This window comes from Protobothrops mucrosquamatus, unplaced genomic scaffold, assembly GCF_001527695.2.
Source record: "Protobothrops mucrosquamatus isolate PMUCROS unplaced genomic scaffold, P.Mucros_1.0 scaffold1897, whole genome shotgun sequence".
Lineage (NCBI taxonomy): Eukaryota > Metazoa > Chordata > Lepidosauria > Squamata > Viperidae > Protobothrops > Protobothrops mucrosquamatus.
Genome location: NW_015388023.1, coordinates 257,905 through 278,358, shown reverse-complemented (window position 1 = coordinate 278,358; position 20,454 = coordinate 257,905). Strand labels below are relative to the sequence as shown.

General features: G+C 36.9%; 1 protein-coding gene across 1 annotated transcript in view; it reads left to right on the top strand.

Moving 5' to 3' along the window:
* MAP3K9 (mitogen-activated protein kinase kinase kinase 9) overlaps positions 1 to 20,454 on the top strand; it is a 39,262-nt gene that overhangs the window by 11,798 nt on the left and 7,010 nt on the right. Inside the window, exons 4-9 of the mRNA XM_015823521.2 lie at positions 3,252 to 3,400; positions 5,559 to 5,734; positions 8,586 to 8,826; positions 10,386 to 10,508; positions 12,410 to 12,566; positions 17,080 to 17,192. Of these exons, the coding sequence (XP_015679007.1) occupies positions 3,252 to 3,400; positions 5,559 to 5,734; positions 8,586 to 8,826; positions 10,386 to 10,508; positions 12,410 to 12,566; positions 17,080 to 17,192 (959 nt within the window). The remainder of the gene's footprint in view (positions 1 to 3,251; positions 3,401 to 5,558; positions 5,735 to 8,585; positions 8,827 to 10,385; positions 10,509 to 12,409; positions 12,567 to 17,079; positions 17,193 to 20,454) is intronic.

The window sequence follows — 20,454 nt, the reverse complement described above, 5'->3', positions numbered from 1 at the left end:
CTCACTACTTTTAACTGCTTGATCCATCCAGCATGTATCCAAGAACATGCTGTATTCACAGATCTGTTTTTAATGGGGCTCTGCCATATCTGTCTTTAATTAAAACCTGTTCATGAGAAGTCTGACCTGGTACACATTATTGAAACCAGGCTGGACACTAAGGGGAATGCTTTTCTTTGGAAAGTTCTGAGCCAGATTTCAGGTATGATGTTAACTGTAATCCCAAGATAGGGGTGAAGGAGTGGCTTAGATCACTTGTGAGATCCATAGGGTTGTGGTTTCCATAAGTGGTGCTCCATTGAAATAAGTGGGCAACAGGGGTCTTAGATTGAGCTAAAATTGTAATGCAACTGAAAAAAACTATATTCGCAGAATTCCTCAGTCAATGAAAAAATCTTCTTTAGAGTAGCCGTATCACTATCTGCCTTAAATGACATAAAATCGTATAAAAATTCTTCCAGATAAACATATTTTTAAATGTTACATTCATAATAGAGCTAACTGAAAGCAATCCCATTCACTTATCCCCATTTACGTTTTTTCCATGTGTACATTATCTTAATTGCATTGGAACATTATACATATATACATAAGAAAACAATGATTCCAGAATATTGTGTTAGAGAACGTATACTACATTAGTCATTCAACTTCTGTTTGTATTCATAGTTTTGGGGTATTGCTTTGGGAACTATTAACTGGGGAAGTACCATTTCGAGGAATTGATGGCCTAGCAGTAGCATACGGTGTTGCTATGAATAAACTTTCCCTTCCTATTCCTTCAACATGCCCAGAACCTTTCACCAGACTGATGGAAGGTAAGAATGTGTCGAACAAACTGGATCTGTCAAAATGCTTTTTTACACAAAGATAGCTCTGAATATCTGCTGATTTTAATAACCAAGACCATAAACCGCTTGTGCAGGTACTTGAGAAATAGGGAGTAGGCAGTATGTCAGTTGCTTTTCCTCTTTTTAGAAGAGTCATGCTTCTGCTTATATCTATGAATATATAATCTAGAATTATATGGCAATTGTATATCATATGGGAGTCCTTGACTTACAGTTGAGTCCAAAATTTCTGAGGCTAAGCAAGAAAGTTGTTAAGTGAGTTTTGCCCCATTTTATGATCTTTTTTGCCACAATTGTTCAGTGAAGCATGCAGTCATTAAGCGAATCTGGTTCCCTCCCCCCCATTGACTTTGTTTTGTGTGTGTGTGTGTGTGTGTATATATATATATATATATATATATATATATATATATATATATATATTAAAACAGTGAAAAACACACGAGCACCAGGGAATGTGGTAAAAAATTTTGGTTTAATGTTAAAATTACTAAAACTACTAATAAAACCAATTAAAACGCCTAGCTTTCGTCAGCTATCTGCTGACGTCCTCAGGGCTCAAAATGTCAGTCCAACCCCTCCAACCCCCACATTACCCCCAACGAACAACTGACATCCGGGGGAGACACGAACGACAACCCGAAGATCCCCCACCCCCCAGAACTGGCGAACAACACCCCCAGGAGATTGAGGGGACATCATACGGAACAAAAAGGGGAGGTTGCCCTTTAACATCTGACACGCCTCCCCCCAGGCAACTAAGCCCGACAGGNCTGTAGCTCTTTGAAAACAAAGCACAATGTCTTTTCTTAATGATCTTTCAAAATTACGTGTCTTTAAAGTTAACTTTGATAACTACGCTTAACACATAAGGTTGGCAAAAGTCTGCAATGTTCAATTGCTTTAGTTTACATTCTACGGTATGCTTTCATCTCTGCATTAACTTTTTTAGTTTAAACATAGATAGGTGTTAGTATTCTGATACCTGGCACTTAGTTCTGAGTAATCTATTTGCTTATCAGGATCAACATAGGTTAGTCTCAGTGAATCTTTAGGCATTTGTAATGATGACTTTTCTAATGGGAGAATCAAGTACATATGTATCTTCACTGACTATATATTAACTCTTTTTCTCCCCTCCCCCCCACATTATGTTCTAGTATTGATCCTTGAAAAAGTAGAAAATGGAGACCTGAGCAACAAAAATTTGAAGATCACTGATTTTGGCTTGGCCAGAGAATGGCATAAGACTACTAAAATGAGTGCAGCTGGAACATATGCTTGGATGGCTCCTGAAGTTATCCGTTCCTCTATGTTCTCTAAAGGCAGTGATGTGTGGAGGTATGTTTATTAACACTAAAACATTTTTATAAGTGATCACCATCTGTAATATTATATTCTTGCTGCACTGAAACTCTCAATTGTTGATTTTCCAAACCTTAGGTTAATGTTATGTATATCTGGTCTGGGTTATGAAATTCACATATTCATTTTGCAGACTTTATTCTAAATTTGCACACATACATTTCAGCATAGCTGAAATTTTTCAGCCTCTACTTCCTGTTGAATATGAATTGTAGACAAACCATCAATAACTGACTGTTCCGTTTTAAATGTATTAAAGCTTGCAATCAAAATATCGTAATAAACGTGACATTTCCTATTTTCTAAATTATGCTTGGTTTATGTTGTAAAGTGGATTGCTGCATGAAAAAAAGTTTTCCTCACTACTTTTAACTGCTTGATCCATCCAGCATGTATCCAAGAATATGCTGTATTCACAGATCTGTTTTTAATGGGGCTCTGCCATATCTGTCTTTAATTAAAACCTGTTCATGAGAAGTCTGACCTGGTACACATTACTGAAACAAGGCTGGACACTAAGGGGAATGCTTTTCTTTGGAAAGTCCTGAGCCAGGTTTCAGGTATGATGTTAACTGTAATCCCAAGATAGGGGTGAAGGAGTGGCTTAGATCACTTGTGAGGTACATAGGGTTGTGGTTTCCATAAGTGGTGCTCCATTGAAATAAGTGGGCAACAGGGGTCTTAGATTGAGCTAAAATTGTAATGCAACTGAAAAAAACTATATTCGCAGAATTCCTCAGACAATGAAAAAAATTTCTTTAGAGTAGCCGTATCACTATCTGTCTTAAATGACATAAAATCGTCTAAAAGTTCTTCCAGATAAACATATTTTTAAATGTTACATTCATAATAGAGCTAACTGAAAGCAGTCCCATTCACTTATCCCCATTTACGTTTTTTCCATGTGTACATTATCTTAATTGCATTGGAACATTATACATATATATATATATATATAAGAAAACAATGATTCCAGAATATTGTGTTAGAGAACGTATACTACATTAGTCATTCAACTTCTGTTTGTATTCGTAGTTTTGGGGTATTGCTTTGGGAACTATTAACTGGGGAAGTACCATTTCGAGGAATTGATGGCCTAGCAGTAGCATACGGTGTTGCTATGAATAAACTTTCCCTTCCTATTCCTTCAACATGCCCAGAACCTTTCGCCAGACTGATGGAAGGTAAGAATGTGTCGAACAAACTGGATCTGTCAAAATGCTTTTTTACACAAAGATAGCTCTGAATATCTGCTGATTTTAATAACCAAGACCATAAACCGCTTGTGCAGGTACTTGAGAAATAGGGAGTAGGCAGTACGTCAGTTGCTTTTCCTCTTTTTAGAAGAGTTATGCTTCTGCTTATATCTGTGAATATATAAACTAGAATTATATGGCAATTGTATATCATATGGGAGTCCTTGACTTACAGTTGAGCCCAAAATTTCTGAGGCTAAGCAAGAAAGTTGTTAAGTGAGTTTTGCCCCATTTTATGACCTTTTTTTGCCACAATTGTTAAGTGAAGCATTACTAAAACATCAATGCTGACGTCCAGTGATAGAATAGAAATAATTCATGGTTTATTCTATTGCAGGTTTCATAAAGCATAAAGCACATCTTGCTCTATTTTAGAAATCTTGGGGAAATAGTGAAATATTGATGGCTTGACACTGATGTCTTAGTAATATCCATTTTTAGTTGCTGAAACCCTATGGTTTGGGATTAGAGGTAGCCTGATTTTTTAAAAATTCAAATAGTCTATTTAACTTTTTTTTTAATAAATGAAGAAATGTATAGTAGCATTTTAGACATTTTTCTTCTAATGCATCTAGGTAAAGATAAAATTGGGAATTATCTTATTTAAAAAAGCTTTCATTTTAATTGTGTTCCTTACCTATTCAGATGCACTCAGCTGTTAAATGTGATCTTTTTACATTATCTCATATTTTAGCCTATATAATAAAAGCAAAAGAAATATTTTCATCCTGTATTGAACCAAATTAAACCATTTTTTTTTGTTAAAATGGTTTGTATATTTGTACCTTGATACCAAATTGGGTCCCAGTATTTTAAACCGGTGCTAGCCGAGCCGCGAACCTCTGGCCGGCACTAGCTGAGCTGCGAGCCTCTCGCTGGCACTAGCCGAGCTGTGAGTCTCTCACTGGCGCTAGCCGAGCCATGATCCTCTCGCTGGCACTAGTCGAGCTGTGACCCTCTCACCGGTATCAGCTGAGCTGCATGCTGCGCACCCGCGTTACAATCCTATTTGTGGAGGGTGCATGCTCATGGCCCCATTCGTGCACACGTGCATGCAGTCACATTTGCTCATGGGTGTGCTCATGTGCGCATAAAGGTGCCTGCCCCTCCCTTTCCCACCGGGCCGCCAACCCAGAAAGGTTGGTGACTCCTGATTTAAAGTATCCAAAAAGATTTCCAGCAACATAAAATAATGGTAAATCACAATAATTAAACAGAAAACAGTAGCATTTACTAAATGTAAAATACAGCAGATAAAATGTGAGTATTCAATAGCTGAATAAAATTGTGATTTACTAAGCCTCTTTGAAATACTAGTGAGCAGACTAGCATGTGCTTGTTAATGAAGCTTTACAATAAAGTAGAATTAGTTCATCTAGTCCTATTTCCTGTCTGGATTATCTGGGAGGGCTGACATCAGTCTTGCAAATCTGAAGGTGCAATTTCCTTCCATCACTTTTAATTGCTTGACGAATTAGGGTGGGTCCTTCCTAAATTTCTTTCTCTAACCGTTAAGCCACTGGGGGCTCCTGCCTCTCTTGCCTGCTTGTTTCCAAGGCAGCAGCATCTCCTCCTCTCATTCCCCAAGGTCTCCCATACATACATTCCATTACATAAGATGGAATATAACCTACAGCTACATAATGGGCACAGAAAGAAACTCAGGAAGGAACCTCCCTTGCAAGATTGATGTCAGCCTTCCCAGATGGATCAGACAGAAAATACAACCAGATAACTTAATAAGACTACAGTAACATAATCTTTCAAGTCTGATAGTACAAGCCTCCTGCCTTCTTTTTTACAGCCTGAGAAGTCAGGGGGTTTCTTTGCCTGTTATGCAGCTGCAGGCTATGTCCTTTCTTATCTGCTCATTCCTTAGGCATCACCTCTTCCCCTTCTCCCAAGGTCATCTCACATGCCATTATACACATATTCCAACAAAAGAGGACATGTGAGTATGTAATGGGAACTGAGATGATTAAGTGGAATGTTAGTAATTAAGTGCATAGTTCATTAGCAAAGCTTGACAAATACTGTACTATTGTAACTTCTGAATTAGAGTGATTGTTGGCTTTGTCCTGTTTAGATTGTTGGAATACTGATCTTCATTCAAGACCATCTTTTGCAAATATTTTGAATAAACTAACTAATATAGAAGAGTCTGGTTTCTTTGAAATGCCAAAAGAATCATTTCATTCCCTGCAAGAAGATTGGAAAATTGAGATCCAGGAAATGTTTGACCAACTCAGAGCCAAAGAAAAGGTAATTAGGTGTGAACTGTTACTTTGATAAGCAATTAACCACTTCTGTCTCAGTATCCATTGCAAGTAAAGTAGTTTTCTCTACAACACAGACAGAACTATACTTATTAAATCTGAATTCTTGTCTACTTCCCATGAGAAGAAACATTAACATTGAATAATTAAGAAAATAAAATGCATACTTGTTCCTAAATAAAATTGTTTTAGATAAATATGATCTAACTGAAACTGGAATATATTCAATTATGAAAGACAATTCTGGATAAGGTCATTGTGAGATATAATAGAACACATAGCCCAAACTATATAAGTTATGTGAAAAGACTGGTTTTGTATATAGGTAGTTCTCGATTTATGACCATAATTGAGTCCAAACTTTCTGTAACTAAGGAAGACTGTTGTTAAGTGGGTTTTGCCCCATTTTACATCCTTTCTTGCCACAGTTGTTGTGAATTACTGCAGTTAAGTTAGTAACATGGTTATTAAGTGAATCTGGCTTACATGCACACACACGTATATGCAGATTAGAACCCTACACGAAGAAAGAGAAAGGTGATCAAACTGAATTTAAAAAAGACCACGGAACATGAGACATTATTGCTGATGTACATGGGTAACCGAGAAGACCAAAAAACATCAAAAAGAAATCACAATGTGCTTCATTCATTATAGAACGATTTTGGATTGTGTCAATCATGTCAAGTTATGGAATGTGCTCAGAAAAATAGGACTCCCAGAATATCTCATTGTCCTCATGAAAAACAGACAGAATATGGCAAAACAGACTGCCTCTGGGTTAGAAAAGGAGTGTGACAAGAGTGTATACTCTCTTCTTATTTATTTAGCCCACCTGCTGAATATATATGCAAGGAAGCTCAATTAGAAGATGATTATGGTTTTAAAACCAGAGAAAGAAAAAGCAAATGATTCTTTTACCTATAGCCAAAAAAGCAAAAGATCAGCAAGATCTAATAATAAAAGTCAAGGAGCACAGTGAAAAAAAGGGATGTCTTTAAATATAAAGAAGTCCAAACTAATGGCAACAGGTAGAACAATCAGTGTTAGAACTGGCAATGAGGATATTGCCAATTTATGATCAACTATCAACAGTATAAAGGAACAAGTAGTCAAGAAACACGTCACAGACTAGCATTTGGTAAAGGCCTTGGAAAAAATCTTCAAATGCTACGATGTGTCTATCTCTACAAGGATCAGAACAATGCAAGCCATGGTATTTTCTGTGACAAGCTATAGAAGTGAAAGTTGAACTTTGAAGAAGCAAGATAGAAAAAGTATTGATGGCTTTGAACTTTGGTACTGGAAAAGACTCCTGAGAATACGTGGACAGTCAAGAAAACAAATTGATGACTCATCAAACAAATCAACCCAGAGTTCTCATTCGAGGCACAAAAACCAGGCACAAATTACCCTATTATACAGTATGTGAAGGCCTAGTTCTCTGGAGAAGCCCTTATGTGAAAGGTAGAAGAAAAGAGGAAGACAACCAGAAGCAAGATGAATGGACTCGGTTACAGTAATGGTTAGTGCGTGTTGAAAGACTTGGTTAGGGACAGGATTGTCATGGAGAAAATCTGTGGTTGCTAAGAGTTGAAAACAACTTGATGGCACATAATTTTTAAAAATCAACATAAACAGTTGTCTTAATTATTATTTATTTACACATACATTCAAGTTATTTTTTTTTGTATATGTAGATAACTCACTGAAAGAAGTTCATGGTTGGGCTAAATGGCGTAGATATAATTTCTGCTATGATTCTATTAGAAAGCTTGTCTTCCTATTTTAACAGGTTAAAATAAAATAAAAAAAAAAAGCTCATGATAATAAAATTATCAAGATCTATAACATGAGAGAAGTTTAAAAAGGGCTTGGTATCAAATTTGAAAGGAGGTACTGAGTATAGCTAAAGATTTAAAGTACAAGACCTTTTTTCATATCTGCAAATTAATCTCTGGAGCTATTTAATGAAGTGCTACTGTAAGTGAACTGCAGAGTCTGAATCGCCATTAGCTGGCAACCAAAGAAATACAGAGAACTTCTGTGGTTTGGTTTTTGGCAGCTCCAGTGTATACAGACTTGATGAAAAGTAATAATTCTGCTGCTTGTTATTTGTCTACTCTACTTATTTTATAATTAGCTAGATAATCTGATTCCCACTCAATGTATGAACATTTCTTTTAGTTTTTTTTAATTTTCCACTGTACAGGTAGTTCTCACTTAACAACTGTTCAAGTTACAACAGACTGAAAAAAATTACAACCCATCCCCAACTTTATGATTGCTGCATGAACGCACGCACGCGCACATACACATACACACACACAGTGTCATGTGATCACATTTTGGGTGCCTGGCAACTGGTTTGCATTAATAAGCAATTGGATATGTCAGAATCACTTAACAATCATGTGACTTGCTTAACAGGCACATGATTTGCTTAATGGCCATGTATTTGGTGAGTCACTTTACAACTATCACAAAAATATTTGAAAAATCAAGTCAGGTCATGGGTGACCTGCAAAACGACTGCAATAATTTATGACCCAAATTCCAGGCTCCGTTGTGGATGGTAAGAGAAGATTACCTGTCGTTGCTTTGAAATTTGATTCCTGGCTGATTTTAGAGATAAAGCTAACACAATTCTGATTAAAAAAAATTAAACCATTCATATAACTGACCTTTAATCATTCAAATTATAGGTATTTAAAATCTGTTAACTACCACGTGCACGTTCAAAATGTTTTGTTTTGTTTTCTGAGCCTTTCAGTTTATAGAAGGCCTAATTTTGCTACCTCAGTTTTTAGATTGGTTTGGGACTTGTTTTCTTGTAGGAGCTGCGGACATGGGAAGAAGAGTTAAAACGAGCAGCAGTTCAACAGAAAAACTACGAAGAACTACTACGACAACGCGAGCAGGAGTTGGCAGAGCGAGAAATTGATATTTTGGAAAGAGAGCTCAATATAATCATCCACCAGCTGTGCCAGGAAAAGCCCCGTGTAAGAAAACGCATGGGCAAATTCAGGAAAAATCGGCTCAAGTTGAAAGATGGCAATCACATCAGTCTTCCCTCTGGTGCGTTTAGGAAAACAAAATAAAGTAATGATTGCTTCCTTCCAGATTTATTTATTCATGAAAATATACGACGTGTGAATAATTATCTGATTGCAATTAAAACATTCTTTAATTCAAGCTAGACGTCTGGTGACTTTGTAGGCCTAGACCCAGGGGTAGGCAACCTTGGCTCTTTTATGACTCGTGGACTTCAACTCCCAGAATTCCTGAGCCAGCATGGCTCAGCGTGGAAACCTCTCCCTTTCCCCTCAGCATGGCTGGCTCAGGAATTCTGGGAGTTGAAGTCCATGAGTCATAAAAGAGACAAGGTTGCCTACCCCTGGCCTAGACAAATTGTTCCCTTGGCAACAGTGTGAAGTTACAAACCTTCTTGAGACATCTTGGTCAACCCTATAATTCTAATATATTTTGGTAGTCTCCCGTCAAAGTATTAATAAGATTCAATTCTATTTAGTTTTAGGGATCAGCCCAAAGCAGCTAGGTACTACCAAACTGCTATGTTACTTTTTAAAACAAAAATCAGATTGTAAAGAAATCTCCTGTAATTTGGCAAGTTTCTAATTAAGGGATAGATCTTGATCACCAGGCAACAAGTAAGATTGAAATACCTTCTTCCAAATTTATACAAAATATCAATCTGAAATTGGAATTGTTTTGATCCGCATATAAGATAAACTGGGTCTTCAAATACTTCAACCAAAAATGTTATGGAATGTATAGTTTTTTTAAAAAAAAAGTATTGAAAAGTTCCTATTAGTTGACCTTCACTTCCAAAAGTTTACCCTAAAATAAAATACCATTGTATAAAAATTAAATATGTTATTGATCTTTGTGACTTTGCAATGTTAACAAGTGAGACACAGAAAAAAACTGTTTCCTTAGCCAAGATTAAAGTAGACTGTCTCTGATTTGGTCCAAGTCTAATGGAAATATTTTCAAAATAGTGCTGAATTTTGCTGGAACAAAATCTTTAATTTTGAACATCCCCAATAAGCATTTATGATATGGAACGTGTGCAAAATTAGCAGCATTTTCCCATCAAAGCAATGCTTCTCCTTCCTCTCTTCTGAATTAGCTTATTGAAGCTACAGCATGAGATGAATTTTAATACACCATAGATCCATAGATCACCATAGATCTTCTAGAAAAAGTACTTTACTGTTTCATTAACTAACTCATCAGGGTAACGTGTGGCATAATAAGTTTGATATAGAACAGGAGTGTTAAATTGCCAGCCCGTGGGCCGGTTGCATCATGCAGAGGCTGCGCCTACCCCAACTCCGGCAATGCGAAAAAAGTCACAATACGTCGTGACACCTCATGTGATGCAGCAAGTTTGATACCCGTAATATAGAAGAAGACATGGCTCTAATATATTTTAATAATTGGAAAACCGATAATTTTTCTATTGGCAATGTTGCAGGATTAACACTAAATTCTCAACTGAAATGAGCAGACTGAAGTATATATGTGAATGACACAGTACCGCACTGTATATCTTTTCAGCGTTAGCATTACTTCACTAATGATTATATTTAATACATTTCCTTCCATAACAGATTTCCAGCACAAATTCACTGTGCAGGCATCTCCAACCATGGATAAAAGAAAAAACTTGATCAACAACTGTGCCAGTCCTCCTGCCAGCCCTACTATCATTCCTAGGCTCAGGGCCATCCAGTGTAAGAAATTTTAGTTGCAATTTATAAAAAAATGTCCAATGCCAAAATGAAACTGTTGAGTTTCTGTTTTAAATAAAGACACCATGTTGCTTTCTATATTGGGGAGTTTTATTTATAGCTAATCCTGATGGCGCTGTTGTGTCTCATTATAATTCATTTTTAACAGCTGATTGCTTGCTTCTATCTTTCTGCCATTTTATCCTTAACATTATGGGTTTAAATAGACGTGCATAGCTGTCACATGTGCACTGCAAGGGACAATATAAGAGCTGGCGTAGAGCTGGTGTAGAATCTATAAAAGTGGTGTAGAGATATCTAAATTTTTTTGGGGGGTATATACGTATACATACACACACATACACACTATCGTGTATAATCAATATAGATGGAATACAATAAATATATACATGGTAAAGTAAGACATGTAAATAGTAAAAATGAGAATTTTCATTATCACTCTCTAAACACTAAGGCAAATACAACATTTATTAATGTGAGTTGGAGCTTGAGCATTTTATTTTACAGAATGAGAATATTCCAGAGTTCCTTCTGACTGATGTCAAATGAATATTCAAAGAGTGTACCATAATCAGGAGTGCCTAGGGCAATCATTATGGTGGCCAAGCCAATCACTCTATTTTGTGTTTTGCTCCTATGTTGTACAAAGCTTAATGGGTTTGCTGGCCAAAAGCAAATTGACAATTATGTAATTCTTTTAACAGCAGTATGCTTCGGCAATGACTAAACACAGCCTGCAATAATTTTGCTATTGCATTTTGCACTGGCTTTTATTTTCAATCTGAAAAGACCACCAAAAGTCACTGGGAGTCAAAAATGTAAATTGTGGTTGTTATTATTTGTAGCAGTATGACATTATACTAATGAAGTATAAGTTTGCCAGCGTGAGGATCCCTGATACTCAGTGCTTTTTTTCTAAGAAAAAAAAAAAAGTGCCGGAACTCACACACGTCATACAACCTGCCTTGCCTACCCTACAAGGTTCCCTCCCAAAAAGGTGCCGGAACTCCGTTCTGGACGTTCTATGAGAAAAAAAGCCCTGCTGATTCTAACTTATCCCTATATAAGAACAGCCACAAGTAGNCTTATTCTGTCTGTCACTACATGGTGCAACATTGATTTATTATTTTCACAACTTCTCTTAATGCAGATGGAACATAAATGTGTTTTGCTTTATTTTTTAAAGATGTTTTTCCCCCAGCCCAGTGCATCAGTTTCGAACTGATTGTCACAAGTTTGGTATGATCTTTCAGAGGTGAATAGGATGTCTTATTTAGCTTTTTAAAAAAAAGCTGGAATGGATGTATGTAAAGTGGTCTGACCTTTAATCAAGTATAGAGATCATTTCTCTTGAAGAAATAAACTGTATTTACCATCCTTGGTTGTAATTGGCCCTATTTGCAGCATTTTTCTTAAAAAAAAAGAGAGAAGACCATGGCTTTCGGCAGCAAGAATATGTTCACCCCTATTCCATTTGCAGAGCATAATAAGTATGTTTGGACATTTATCCTCCCATCAGTTTTTTTTTCTCTCAACTTCTTGCAGCAATCTTTTGCTATTCCATTGTATTATTTGAGACTGAGTTTTACTTGCCTGAGAAATGTTCTCTCCTTAAATATACATCTGAGAGAGAGAGAGAGAGAGAGAGAGAGAGAGAGAGAGAGAGAGAGAGAGAGAGAAATAGCAAATGGCTGCCTTCCCTATGAAAAGTCTTTTCCCTGGCTAAGCTGGGTGAGAATGTCTATGAACAATTGAAATTATGGTTTGTAAATTTTCAAAAATAAGTCCTTCATAGTTTATAATGTACAAAATGTCACTTATTACAACGTTGTTGTAAAATGCTTACTTTTTTTTCTTCCTCTAATCTTGCCTTTCAACTTCAGTAACCCCTGGTGAAAGCAGCAAAACCTGGGGGCGCAGCTCTGTGCTCCAGAAGGATGAGGAAGGAGGAGAAGAAGAAAAAAGAGGCCAAAAGAAAAAGGGTCGGACCTGGGGGCCAGGTACTTTTTGCAGTAAGGAGCTAACATCAAGTGAGGATGGGTAAGAAACACATCTGCTACTGTGTCGTGAGTTTTCAATGTATATCTGGCTGGGTATAATATATGTACAGAGAGAGCTGGTTTGACGTAGTAGTTAAAGGTATCAGTCTAGAAATCATGACATTGTCAGTTCTAGTCCTGCCCTTGGCACAAAGCCAGCTGAGGGACCTTGAGTTGAACACGCACTCTCAGCCCTGGGAAGAAGTCAGTGGCAAACCATTTCTGAAAATGTAGCCAAGAAAAACCTCCAAAGAATTGGAAAGGCAGTTCAGTATCTTTTTAACGGGTAGCTGTAAAAAGTACTCCCAGAAATGTATGGTTTAAATTTTCATCAAGTACCTTTTCATGCAACCACATGAACTCTTCCACAAACAAAGTTTGAATAGTCTTTTTCGAATACAATATTCTTGATGATTTTAATAGGCGGAAGGCAGGAGCTACTTAGAGAATGCAATGCTGTTCTGAAAAAAACATAAAGTGAAGAAGACGTGTTTCATGATCTTTTCTTGGTATCTCCAATTTCGTGGAAATGATTGCTAGGCAATCACTGTTTCTTTTCCTAATTTTTTTAAGCTTTGGGAAAGTGTTAGAATAATCCTATCTATCAGGCTGGAAAAAGAATATTTTCAGGAGTGGTAGTCTTCAATTTACGGCCACACTGGGACCTGCATTTTCATTGTAAATTGTTGTGGTCTTAAATCAAGTCAGACCTGATTTTACAATAATTTTTACTGTGATTGTTAAGCAAATCACACAGTCGTTAAACAAAAGTGCATTTTTTTTGCTGACAGTCGGCACAAAAAGTTCACAAAGTGTGATCACATGATTGAGGGGGTGGTGCAATGATATAAGTGCAGGTACAAATCATAAGTACAAGTCATGCTTTCTGAGGCCATTGTAATTTCAATGGTCATTAAAAAAATGGAAATAACTTGAGATTGCCTGTAAAAGTAAACCTGCCCTATACTTTTCTTACTCAGGAAGAAACTGACTAGTGCTCAAGTGAGGCTGAAGTATACAGAAATGTGATGAATAGACAGTGGAAAGAAAAGAGATGTCTTTCTGCTCATTAAACGATGAGCAGTAGTAACACATGACCATATGTCTATATTATATATAATATAATATATTATTATTATATATATAATATTATATATTATATATTATAATATATCTCTATATTATATTCATTCATTCCATGCAAAGTATCTGCATCTGAAGGCCCATCTATTCCGTGCGACCGGCCTGGCGTAGTTTGATTATGTTTTAGTGGGGGTTTTTGTATGGGGTGTTTTTAGAACAGGCCCGTTATTTAATTTGGTTTTAGAACAGAAACTATTTATTTATTATTGTGGTTTTTAGTATCGCCTGTTCACCACCTTGAGTCCCGTAAGGGAGATAGGGTGGTATATAAATTTAATAAATAAATAAATAAATAAAAAATTATATCAGTGGAGGAGCCAAGATCAGATACTTCGATAAAAATGGTGAAAATAGTCATGACTCAGGCTCTACTCCTTTTATATGTATGTGCAAATTATTTTATTCTATTTTATTTTATTTAAGTTGGACCTTTCTTGACTCCTACCAATTTTGGGCAGCTTGCAATAAAAAAACAACCAATTTCCCAAAGCACATAACAACATATGGAAGACCAGGTCAACAAAACAAATACATTTTACACCCACTAGGGTAGAGGTCCCCAACCTTTTGGGCACCAGGGACTTGTTACCTGGAGAGAGGTTTTTCTGTGGACTGGAGGGGGTGTGGTTTTGTGTGCTGCCTGCATCCCACAGATGAGGCTTTGCTTATTTGTGCGGCCCGGTTGCTGGCATGCTGTGGCGCAGTACCGGTCCATGGACTGGGGGTTGGGGACTCCTGCACTAGGGTTTCCAACTATCCTAGCCCAATGCCTAGAAGCCAGGCAGGTTTTTGAGACCCTCTTGAATGCCGCCAGAATGGGAGCTACCCAGATCTCAGAGGAAACCTCATTCCACAGAGCAGTGTCGTGAGATGCAAACAAAAGGCTACAGTAATGTTATAGTGGTACAGTGTTGCATTCATCATTTGCCTATCTCTTTATGCCCCGTCAGATATATTTGTATTTAGCATTATTTCTAAGAAGCTGTAGTAACTTTAAATGAGTTGACTGAGATTTTGCTGAACCTTTATAGACAATATTCTAAGAAACTAGAGAAAAGACTGAACTATTTTCTGCCATCCTTTAGTGAGTAGTTTTATGATTACTGTGGAATGTCAGTCACTTTTGACATGTAAGCTGATTTGGCTGCTCAAGTAGATAGGTGCAATTATTCAGATGTTAATTTGCATTTTAATTGTGTTTTCAAAATATTTTAAATTACCTTCTTAACTACTTTATTTTTTAAATCTTGTTAGTAACCATAAGTGCGCTTCTTTATGAAAAGCATTTACATTATTTTGTTCATTTTCCTTGTCAACAAAGCTGTATTGATCTTTGATATATTAATTTTCAGTTTCATGGCTTTCACTGTATCATATCTTTTGTTATAAATCATTCAGATTCTCAACTTACATGATTTGTGGAGTCCTTGGTATTTTTGAGTGTGCTTGTTTTCTTGCAGATATTTCATTACTTGACTAGATAACATCATCCATGTTAGTCATGTTTGCCTCCTATTTATATACAGTAGCTTGTCCTTCCAAAGCTGGTAGGGGTGAGATTTTCTCCTTGGTAGTTCCTTGATTATAATAATAATAATGATAAAGTTGGAAGGGACCTCAGAGGTCATCTAGTCCAACCTCCTGCTCAGGCAGGAAACCCTATACAATTTCGGACAAAGGGCTGTCCAGTTTCTTCTTAAAAACTTCCAGTGTTGGCACATTCACCGCTTCTGGAGGCAGGTTGTTCCACTGGTTAATTGTTCTAACTGTCAGGAAGTTTCTCCTTAGTTCTAGGTTGCTTCTCTCTTTGGTTACTTTCCACCCGTTGCTTCTCGTCCTGCCTTCAGGCGCTTTGGAGAATAGCCTGACTCCCTCTTCTTTGTGGCAGCCCCTGAGATATTGGAACACTGCTATCATGTCCCCCCTCGTCCTTCTCTTCATTAAACTAGACATACCCAATTCCAGCAACCGTTCCTTATATGTTTAGAGCAATGATGGCGAACCTTTTAGAGACTGAGTGCCCAAACTGCAACCCAAAACCCACTTATGCATCATCGGGTGCCGGGTGGGTATGGCCCATTGGGTGGGTGTGGCTCATGGGGTGGGCGTGGCTGCGGTGGTAAAGGCAGACTGGGTGGGGCTAAAAAGTTCAATCAATCAATTCCAACTTTGCGAGATCTTTTTTTTCCCCGCGAGGAGTTGAAATTGACTGATTGATTGAACCTTTTTTTTTTTTTTTTTGCACATGGCGGTGGAGGCCTAAAGCGAAAAGGTTTTATAAAACCCAGCTGAAGGCCTAGGACTGGGGCGACGGCGGGCGTGCCCACAGAGAGGGCTCTGAGTGCCGCCTCTGGCAATCGTGCCATAGGTTCGCCACCACTGGTTTAGAGTATTGCTTTTTGCTTGATTGCTTATCTGGTGTTAATCCCTGCTTATCTGGGTATGGACCTTAAATGTCACATTCACAATTTTACCCCCAGAATTTAAGCCTCTTCACTTTATCATATTCTTTCCCTATGCATGCAAACACATAGCAATATTTCTTTCTCACTTTTAGCTTACTGCCATTCTTTTTTTCGCCTCAGGCAGATTTGACTTTTTAATTTGTTTAGGCATTCCAAAATCCTGAATAACCAATATCGTTATCAGTATCATCATCATAATCAATGATGGTTGACTGAAATAAAAATCAGATTGGATTTTATTAACAAATTAATTATGTTGAGGTTGTATCTATGTATTGTATTGTATTGTATTGTATTGTATTGTATTGTATTGTATTGTATTGTATTGTATTGTATTGTATTGTATTGTATTGTGTCAGGGCTTATGCCAGTGGTGGCGAACCTATGGCATGGGTGCCAGAGGCGGCACTCAGAGCCCTCTCTGTGGGCACTCGCGCTGTCACCCCAGTCCTAGGCCTTCAGCTGGGTTTTATAAAACCTTTTTGTTTTAGGCCTCCGCCACCGTGTGCAAAAAAAGAAAAGGTTCAATCAGTCAATTTCAACTTCTCGCAGAAAAAAAAAGATCTTGCAAAGTTGGAATTGATTGATTGAACTTTTTAGTCCCACCCAGTCTGCCGTTACCACCGCAGCCACGCCCAGCCAAAGGACCACGCCTACCCGGCACCCGACGATGCATAAGTGGGTTTTGGATTGCAGTTTGGGCACTCGGTCTCTAAAAGGTTCGCCATCACTGGCTTATGCTAAGGAAAATCTCATATGTTTAAATAGATAACTGGGGTGAATTTCATTTTTAATGTATAATCTATAGAGTGTCAAGTAATTTTAATGTTTAATCTATAGAGTGTCAAAATGGACAAAAGCAAGCAAGCTGCTGCATTTATTTAGTTTTTCTTCTCTATATTTTAGCCTAAAGTCCCTGGCAGATGGCGCTAGACAGTGGTCATCTAGTGCTCCAAACCTTGGAAAATTCCAGCGAACAATAGTCCCTTTTCCCGGATTTGCAAGCCTAGTAGAGATGGGTAAAGTATATGTTAAATTAAATATATAGCTTTATTTTTATTTTTTTTTAATTTTTATTTATTTTGCTTTATTTCACCATTTGTGATAAAGAATCAAAACCCTCTCAAATATCTCTTTCTAATGACTTTTTTTTTTAAAGACTCCACTTAGCAGTCTGTTTACTTCACTGGCCAAGTTGGGACATATTTAGCTTCCCCATTCCCCCAGAACTGTCACACTTATTAGAAATTTGGGGTCCTTGGGAAAAAAATTAAGCAAAGCTCTTAATATAGAACAAATGATTCAAAACATCCTATTGGCTTTTAAGAAAAATCTCTGATTTGTGCACATAAATTAAACTAATAGCCAATGAAACTTTTTAAGAGCATGCGATTTCAGAGGTTAATTCCCTTTTGCAGCTTAAAGTCTGTANATTAAATTATTATTATTATTATTATTATTATTATTATTATTATTATTATTATTATTATTATTATTATTATTATTATTATTATTATTATTATTATTATTATTATTATTATTATTATTCATGCAATCACATGAACTATTCCACAAGCAAAGTTTGAATAGTCTTTTTCGAATACAATATTCTTGATGATTTTAATAGGCGGAAGGCAGGAGCTACTTAGAGAATGCAACACTGTTCTGAAAAAAGCATAAAGTGAAGAAGACCTGTTTTATGACCTTTTCTTGGTATCTCCAATTTTGTGGAAATGATTGCTAGGCAATCACTGTTTCTTTTCCTAATTTTTGTAAGCTTTGGGAAAGTGTTAGAATAATCCTATCTATCAGGCTGGAAAAATAATGTTTTCAGGAGTGGTAGTCTTCAATTTATGGCCACACTGGGACCTGCATTTTCATTGTAAATTGTTGTGGTCTTAAATCAAGTCAGACCTGATTTTACAATAATTTTTACTGTGATTGTTAAGCAAATCACACAGTCATTAAACAAAAGTGCATTTTTTTTGCTGACAGTCGGCACAAAAAGTTCACAAAGTGTGATCATGTGACTGAGGGGGTGGTGCAATGATATAAGTGCAGGTACAAATCATAAGTACAAGTCATGTTTTCTGAGGTCATTGTAATTTCAATGGTCATTTTAAAAAATGGTAATAACTTGAGATTGCCTTTAAAAGTAAACCTGCCCTATACTTTTGTTACTCAGGAAGAAACTAACTAGTGCTCAAGTGAGGCTGAAGTATACAGAAATGTGATGAATAGACAGTGGAAAGAAAAGAGATGTCTTTCTGCTCATTAAACGATGAGCGGTAGTAACACATGACTATATCTCTATATTATATATAATATAATATATTATTATTATTATATATATAAAATATATAATATTATATATTATATATTATAATATATCTCTATATTTTATTCATTCATTCCACGCAAAGTATCTGCATTATATCAGTGGAGGAGCCAAGATCAGGTACTTCGATAAAAATGGTGAAAATAGTCATGACTCAGGCTCTACTCCTTTTATATGTGTGTGCAAATTATTTTATTTTATTTTATTTTATTTAAGTTGGACCTTTCTTGACTCCTACCAACTTTGGGCAGCTTGCAATAAAAAAACAACCAATTTCCCAAAGCACATAACAACGTATGGAAGACCAGGTCAACAAAACAAATACATCTTACACCCACTAAGGCAGAGGTCCCCAACCTTTTGGGCACCAGGGACTTGTTACCTGGAAAGAGGTTTTTCTGTGGACTGGAGCGGGTGTGGTTTTGTGTGCTGCCTGCATCCCACAGATGAGGCTTTGCTTATTTGTGCGGCCCGGTTGCTGGCATGCTGTGGCGCAGTACAGTCCATGGACTGGGGGTTGGGGACTCCTGCACTAGGGTTTCCAACTATCCTAGCCCAATGCCTAGAAGCCAGGCAGGTTTTTGAGACCCTCTTGAATGCCGCCAGAATGGGAGCTACCCAGATCTCAGAGGAAACCTCATTCCACAGAGCCGTGTCGTGAGATGCAAACAAAAGGCTACAGTAGTGTTATAGTGGTACAGTGTTGCATTCATCATTTGCGTATTTCCTTATGCCCCGTCAGATATATTTGTATTTAGCATTATTTATAAGAAGCTGTAGTAACTTTAAATGAGTCGACTGAGATTTTGCTGAACCTTTATAGATAATATTCTAGGAAACTAGAGGAAAGACTGAACTGTTTTCTGCCATCCTTTAGTGAGTAGTTTTATGATTACTGTGGAATGTCAGTCACTTTTGACATGTAAGCTGATTTGGCTGCTCAAGTAGATGGGTGCAATTATTCAGATGTTAATTTGCATTTTAATTGTGTTTTCAAAATATTTTAAATTACCTTCTTAACTACTTTATTTTTTAAATCTTGTTAGTAACCATAAGTGCGCTTCTTTATGAAAAGCATTTACATTATTTTGTTCATTTTCCTTGTCAACAAAGTTGTATTGATCTTTGATATATTAATTTTCAGTTCCATGGCTTTCACTGTATCATATCTTTTGTTACAAATCATTCAGATTCTCAACTAACATGATTTGTGGAGTCCTTGGTATTTTTGAGTGTGATTGTTTTCTTGCAGATATTTCATTACTTGACTAGATAACATCATCCATGTTAGTCATGTTTGCCTCCTATTTATATACAGTAGCTTGTCCTTCCAAAGCTGGTAGGGGTGAGATTTTCTCCTTGGTAGTTCCTTGATTATAATAATAATAATGATAAAGTTGGAAGGAACCTCAGAGGTCATCTAGTCCAACCTCCTGCTCAGGCAGGAAACCCTATACCATTTCGGACAAATGGCTGTCCAGTTTCTTCTTAAAAACTTCCAGTGTTGGCGCATTCACCGCTTCTGGAGGCAGGTTGTTCCACTGGTTAATTGTTCTAACTGTCAGGAAGTTTCTCCTTAGTTCTAGGTTGCTTCTCTCTTTGGTTNTCACACTTATTAGAAATTTGGGGTCCTTGGGAAAAAAATTAAGCAAAGCTCTTAATATAGAACAAATGATTCAAAACATCCTATTGGCTTTTAAGAAAAATCTCTGATTTGTGCACATAAATTAAACTAATAGCCAATGAAACTTTTTAAGAGCATGCGATTTCAGAGGTTAATTCCCTTTTGCAGCTTAAAGTCTGTATTTTAGTAACAATCCTATACATATAATTTTAAATCAAGTCTGGAGTTTACAAACATACAGCTCATTATTATTGTTTCTTTCCAGGAAATATAGTGAAAACAACCGGTTGAGTGTGTTCCTAGGCCCCCCTCAGCCAAC